The following is a 6,338-nucleotide window of genomic DNA, read 5'->3' on the forward strand; positions in this document are numbered from 1 at the left end:
TCCCCCTCCCTCCTACAGCGCCTTTCACCCTTCCCCGGCTGTCCGGCCCATGCCGCGATAACAGCCTCCGAGCAGCCCCTGTCCAACGCGGCCTGCGCCCTCACCCAGTCCCCAGCAGACCTGCCCCCCGCCAGCCGGCCTCACCCCGGCCCCTGGGATCGCGGACTCCCCTCCTCCTTGTTTTGACCCCCTCAGGTCCACTGGCTGGGCGAGACCGAGAAGTTCCCGGTGGAGTACTTTGAGGGGCGGGACGGCCTCCTGCGCCAGCGCCTGGCGCGCGGCTTCGTGTGCCGGTTCATGAACTACATCAAGACACACGTGTCCGAGGGGGGCGAGGTGTACGCGCTCGCAGAGGCGTGGCCGGACCCTGTCACCTTTGCAATCGTGAGTGCGGGGAGTAGACCCGAGCTGGCATGCGTGTTTGTGTGGGTGTTGGTCTGGGTGTGAATGCGTGCACATGGAGGCGTGTGCGGTCGCGCTGACAAGCGGTGCGTTGTCTGCACACAAGCCAGGGTCCGGTGCGGCCGCCCGCAGGCTGCTCCCTCCCTCCCACCCCGAGCCGCCGACCGACGGCCCGCTCAGCCCTGCGCCTGCTGCCTTGAGCGTTTCGCATCAACAGGCACGCGCCCCGGCACCCCCCCACGCCGCAGGCCCGGAGGCTGCGCGCAGAGTATCGGGAGCGCGCCAGGGAGCTGGCGGCCAAGAATGACCGGCTGCTCGCAAAGCACAGGGCGGCGCGCGACAAGGAGCGCCAGAAAGCCGCCGCCGCCGCCACGGCGCCCCCGGCACCTCGGCCGCCGTCGCCGCAGCTGCCGGGGGCGCCGGCCGCGGCGGCGGGCGGCGGCGGCAAGGGCGGCGGCGGCACGGGGCGGGTCTCCGCGGGTGTTGGGGCATATGCGGACGACGTCGACGATGGGATGAACGAGGGGGCCGGCTGCTAGGGCGGCAGCGACCAGAGCGGGCGCAGCGCCTCTTGGCGTGGGCTGATGCGGCCGGCGAAGCCCACTCTTGTTGCATTATGCCATTTCTGCTGTGGCCCTGCAGGCACCCACTGCCTGCACGCAGAGCGGGTGGCGCTCTTCAATCCAGAGCTGCCCGACAGCATGTTTGCAGGCAGCATTCTCGCTGACCCTGTGGCGTCGCGCACTTGTTTGTGTTTGCTTGCTTCAAATCACTATCTGCGCCTTGGTTCCGCCTTGACCCTGTTTTGACCCTGTTTTGACCCTGCTTTGACCCTGCTTTGACCCTGTATTTGACGCAAATCCATACTGTGCACCAAGGTGTCGTACCGCATCCATTGCTTTGTGCAGAGTGGTAATTTAGCATGGTTTGCACGTTTTCCTCCTTGCTGTGCTCGCCCCATCTCAAGCGCTGTAAGCATGCGGCGTCTCCCTTACACAGTTGACCTCGCCGCAGCACGGTGTCAAGGATGCGGATGGCAGCAGCACGTTGCACGAAAAGAGCATGCGTAAGCGCCCCTTTCGCAGGCGATCACGCTCACACATCCGACAAACCCGCCAAGGCTGCGCAAGGGCGGCGCGCCGCCCCACACATCCCTCCCTCTGCACTGCGTGCCGCATCCCAGTGGTGGCCGCCCTGCCAACCACCGATCTGTGTCGGCCCCTCCACCCGATATCCGCGAAGCTTGGATCGCTGCATCTTGCTCAGATGCCCAAACGCTGTGCATGGGGGTGGGCAGCTGCATCATCCCTGTGTCATGAGGGCGGCAGGAACAAGATCCGCTCAGCATGCTTGGGTCAATTGCATGAACAATATGTGAAATAGACATCTCCGTTTGCAGGAGGGGTGTTGGCTGTGCCGGCCAATGGTCGTTCAATGAAGTTGTGAGCATGGGGCTGATGCGCTCATCTGTGACCCTTGTGCAAGGTCTCAAGGGATTGGCTTCTGCAGCAGGCCACAAGGCGCGTAATACATGTTGGGTTGGCGGCACACATGCACAACGCTTTCAACGGTGGTAGTGAATGATGCAGACTTCACGCCTCAAGGGCTCGTCTGGGGCGTCAAGCCGCGGTCGCATGAGCTCAGGCAGCCAGCAAGCGGCGGCCCGCGACGAGGCCCAGCTGGCGCATGCCACTGCCAAACAGGCCCGACAGCCCCTGGGGGTTGCCCGCCCTCTGCCCCAGCCCCTGCAGCAGCCCCAGCCCTGCGGGGCCGCCGGCCTGCGGGCGTCCGGGCGCAGGGACGGCGGTCGGCTTGGGAGAGGGCGCAGCCGCCTTGGCCGGCGCCGCCGGCTGCGGCGCCTTCACGGGCGCGCCGCGCAGCACAACCGGGCCCCCCGAGACGCCGCCGCGCGGCTGCTGCGCGCCGGCCGCCGGCGGCTGCGCGGGGCCGCCGGCCGGGCCCCTTGCCGGGACCGGCCCGTTGTAACCGCCGTTGTAACCGCCGTTGTTACCGCCGTAGTTTGCGTTGTTGCCGCCGCCGCCGTAGTTTGCGTTGTTGTCGTCATCGTCGGCCCACTGGTTGGTGCCCGGCTGGACGCCGGTGACGTCGCGCGCCAGGCTGAAGCACAGGTCGCGCGAGTCGCCCTCAAAAAAGGCTTTGAAGTCCTGCGCGGAGCACTGCGCGTAGCCGCCGCGCAGCTCCCGGCCGCAGGGGTGGCGCCAGCTCCACGCGTTGTTGGTGTCCTGCGGGTCAGTTTGGGCGGCAGGGGGGGAGGGGTGCGGGTGCGTGGCGCGACGCCGTTTTCAGTGCGGATGCCGGCCGCTTTGATGGCGCTTGCCGGGGGCTGCCTTGGCGTCCCGCGTGCCATCGGAATTATGCAGGCGCGTGGTCTCGGCGATCGTGCCTGGTTGCGCCTGGTTGTTGCAACCTGCAACCGCCGCCTGTGGGAACCAAAAGCTTGAACAGTCGTCGCCACAACCCCCGGCATGTGTGTCAGGCGGCTCCTCACGCCCCGCACCTGCTGGCACGCGCCCAGGGCGATGTTAGCGCACTGGTCCAGCTGCACTGGGCCGACCGCCCTCGCGGCCTTCATGGGCGCCTGCCGGCCGCCGTTGCAGTACTTGCGAGTCGTCTCGCACGCGCTCTGCGTTGGAGGGTGGTCCCACAGGGCGAGCCAGGCCGGCGCGAGCGGGCGGCATCGGTGAGCTTTCAGGGGGGCAGGCGGCCGGCGTGATGATGCATGCGACAGGCGCCGCGAGCTGCGCGACCGCCCGCGCTCGTGGCACGGGTTAGCGGCCACTTCGCAGGGTCACCCACGGTTGGACGCAGGCTTTCGGACATTGGAGCTGCCGACAACACCGGACTGGCCACGCGGGGCAGCAACGGCTGCGCAGCAACTGGGTATCAGACCCTCAGGTCCCAAGGAACTCAAAGCCTTCTTGGGGGGCGCGCTTTGTAGCGGCCCGGACGGGTGGGGCGGGCCGGCGCGCACCTTCGACGCCACCGGGCCCAGGCTGGCGCCGGCCTTCTTGCAGGCGTCCCCGCTGACGATGACATCGCTCGGCCGCACCGGCTCGCAGCTGTCTCTGCAGCTGCGCCAGCAGAAGGCGGTCTGGGTGCATTCGAGGGCGGAGGCGGGCGGGGTGACGGAGGGAGCGTGAGCGGGGTGTGCGGGTGTGTGAGGGAAATACGGGGAGGGGTGCCGACGCCGCACAGCGGGTAGGCGGAGAGGTGGTCAGGCCGCCCCAGGGGCGCTTGCTCTCACCATGCAGTCCTTGCACTCTATGCAGGGCTGGGCGGCCGCGACCGCGGCCAGCAGGGCAAAGGCGAGCAGCGCCGCGGCGCGGCGGCGGGGGAGCTGCTGCATCCCGCTCCCAGCTGCCTCAGGATACTCGGGGCGAGTGACAGGGTGTGGCGCCGAGTTTGGTGCAGGTTTCGTTGCTGTTCTCTATTCCCAGTGGGCTTGTTGCGCCTGCACAAGGCTCAGAAGCGCCAAGGGCCCGCAACGAAGGAGTATACTGCTCCGGGTGAGTGTGACTATGTCGCCGATGGTGCGTTACCCAAGCCTGTCGTGCTCAGTGCAAACCGCAGTTGCAGAAATCAGGTGATGTAATGTATGATTACGGGGGGTTATTGCTGGTCGAAGCCCAAACGATGCGGGCCACTCGCCTCACCCGGCACCAGTGCGTGCGGCTGCAACGAAAACCAGCTTCGTTCTCACCCTCGCGGGACACTTGCCAGCGATCTCGGGAGATGACAGCTTCATAATGGCTGCATTTGCGCGTGTGTCTCGCGCTCGCTCCTGTGCAGTCACCTGCCAGGTAGTAACCGATCAGCAGCAGCGCTTGGCGCAGATCCAGGCGGGCAGGGAGCCCAGGTGGAATTTGTTGACTTGGATGATACCATTCCATATATATGGCATTATTTGTGCGGCTCTCCACACCTCACCTGACCACAGCCATCTTGGCTTGTTTGGTGTTGCGTGTGTTGCCGCCTGCTTTGGGCGGCTAGTTTGTGCATTACCCCTGTTTTTGGTTCCACACCGGTTGGTCATAGTGGCGGGAGGAGTCTAGCTAGCCTAGACGATTGTAACGAATCAAATCAAATCAATACCACAGCTTCTATCCAGGCCCGCGCAGGTGGGTCCTGCCTGCATCCTGGGAAGGCAAAGGCAGCACCCACATGCACTGGCCTCTGACTTCGACAACCACCCCAACCAGAAGCTCCGCCTTTGGAACATTCCTATGGTTTCTAGTAAGGGACACAGCAAGCAGCACCTCATCCAGCCCGCACATCAGACCCTGCATGCGTCACTGAGAAAGCCGTCGCCCGTGGATCACCTTTTCCCTGCGTGCAGCTGGCCGCTGCTGCTTTGAACGTCCTGCCCTGCACACCCGCACCAGTCCTCCAAGCGATGCGTGTGTGCCCCACATGCAGCTCAAGGCACACGCGCACGCACGTGCTTGCACAGACGAGCATCAGCAATCCAAAGCCCCAGAATTCAAAGTCCTGATCTTGTTACCGCGCGTGCGTGTTTTGCGCGGGCGCATCCCGGGCAGGGGACTCAAACAGACAACCTCGCGGTGCCCCGCCCGGGTGCTTGGCCTGTAATTCAGCGCGGAGGCGCAACGAAAAGTGGGGGCAACAGCGACAAAACGCGCCGCCCGCCGGACAGGGGCAGGGGGCGTGCAACAAGGGAAGTCGGAACCTGTGGGTAGTCAAAAGGCCGCGAAAGGGGGGCGCTCGGGCACATGACGCATGCTGATGTCCCGCCGGCGGATGGGGCTAGGGGGCAGAGGGCAGCCAGCCATGAGGCGTGGCGCCTCTGCTCTGCGCCGACCCTCCCCCTCCAGCAGGCGCCCGGGAGGCCTGGAGCGGCGCACGCGCCGCCGGTGGGGCCTCCCGGGTCCGGCGACTGGGAGCCGCGCTCGGGACGGGGCGCCATCGCTGCGCCGCCGCGCCGCCCGCGCCGGTGTGTGGGTGTGTGTTCAAAGGGCGACGCTCTGGTGCGCGCCCCGCGCCGGCGGGCGAGGCGAGGCCGTTGGAAAGACGAGGGGCGCTCTACCAGGCGCCGCGGCGCCGGGGCGGTCGTAGGGACGACCTTGATTTTAATCCGAGGGGTTTACTGGCGCGGGGGCGTTCGGCTGGGCAGGCAAAGCGGCCGCGCCTGCTGGGAGGGGGGGGAGGTGGCCCTGCCGTTGTTGGGGAGGCCTAAGGGCCCATTCAAAGGACTCAAAGGCAGCGGGGGAGGGGCCGCGCGCCGGCGCGAAGAATGGAGGCATGGAGTGGGTGGTTGGGGGTGTCGCGGATGCACGCTTGCGCGTGCCGCGCGGCAGCGACGAGAGGCTCACGGCTGCACGGGGGCTCGAGGGGTTGGGGTGCTTTTTCGAAGCACAAGAATAACGGCGGGTCTGGCAGCCTCTGGCGTAAGCGCGATAAATGGACGTTGGTGCTCTGATGGAAGGGGTTTTGGAGGCGTGAAAAGGACAAGCATCGACGCCAGTGGCAGCTTAACAGACAACTCCCGTGTGGAGGTTTCCCCCGGGCCTAATTCGTGACAGCCGGCCTCGGCTCGCCACAGCGGTACGCATGTGCGGGCGCCGTCGACGCCGAAAAAATGGATGTGTCGGTGGGTGTGTTGCGCCGGCGCGCGGTCCGGACCCCCGGGCCGCGTGAAGCGGGTTCGCCTGCATATGATGGAGGGCAGCCAACAAATATCCGCGGCGCGGGGCGTGCCGCCGGCGGGCGGATCCCAGCAATGGTTCAGGTTGTTGGTGAATTAGAAATCAGCCACAGGCGGCCTGGCGCGCGCACAGGTGCAGTGCGGCGGGGGAGGGAGGTTGGCGCCGGCGGCCCGGGCACAGGGGCCGCGGGCCGCCGCGCGGCGCAGGCGTGAGAGTCTCGGGCGGCGCGGGTCGAGAGCACAGTCGGTAATC

The 6,338-nt window shown here is 66.7% G+C and overlaps 2 protein-coding genes across 2 annotated transcripts in view; one reads left to right on the forward strand and one right to left on the reverse strand.

The window, feature by feature from the left end:
- MNEG_2093 (hypothetical protein) overlaps nucleotides 1-941 on the forward strand; it is a gene marked incomplete at both ends in the record, with an annotated part of 4,835 nt that extends 3,894 nt beyond the window's left edge. Inside the window, 2 exons of the mRNA XM_014049434.1 lie at nucleotides 196-384; nucleotides 651-941. Of these exons, the coding sequence (XP_013904888.1) occupies nucleotides 196-384; nucleotides 651-941 (480 nt within the window). The remainder of the gene's footprint in view (nucleotides 1-195; nucleotides 385-650) is intronic.
- Nucleotides 942-2,042: 1,101 nt separating this feature from the next.
- MNEG_2094 (hypothetical protein) lies at nucleotides 2,043-4,168 on the reverse strand (the record flags this gene model as incomplete). Its single annotated transcript, XM_014049435.1, has 4 exons — nucleotides 2,043-2,645; nucleotides 2,921-3,046; nucleotides 3,395-3,514; nucleotides 4,124-4,168. The coding sequence occupies 4 exons, from the start codon at nucleotides 4,166-4,168 to the stop codon at nucleotides 2,043-2,045; spliced, it is 894 nt and encodes a 297-aa protein (XP_013904889.1).
- Between the last annotated feature and the right edge of the window lie 2,170 nt (nucleotides 4,169-6,338).

Source organism: Monoraphidium neglectum (genome assembly GCF_000611645.1).
Source record: "Monoraphidium neglectum strain SAG 48.87 unplaced genomic scaffold scaffold00227, whole genome shotgun sequence".
Taxonomy (NCBI): domain Eukaryota; kingdom Viridiplantae; phylum Chlorophyta; class Chlorophyceae; order Sphaeropleales; family Selenastraceae; genus Monoraphidium; species Monoraphidium neglectum.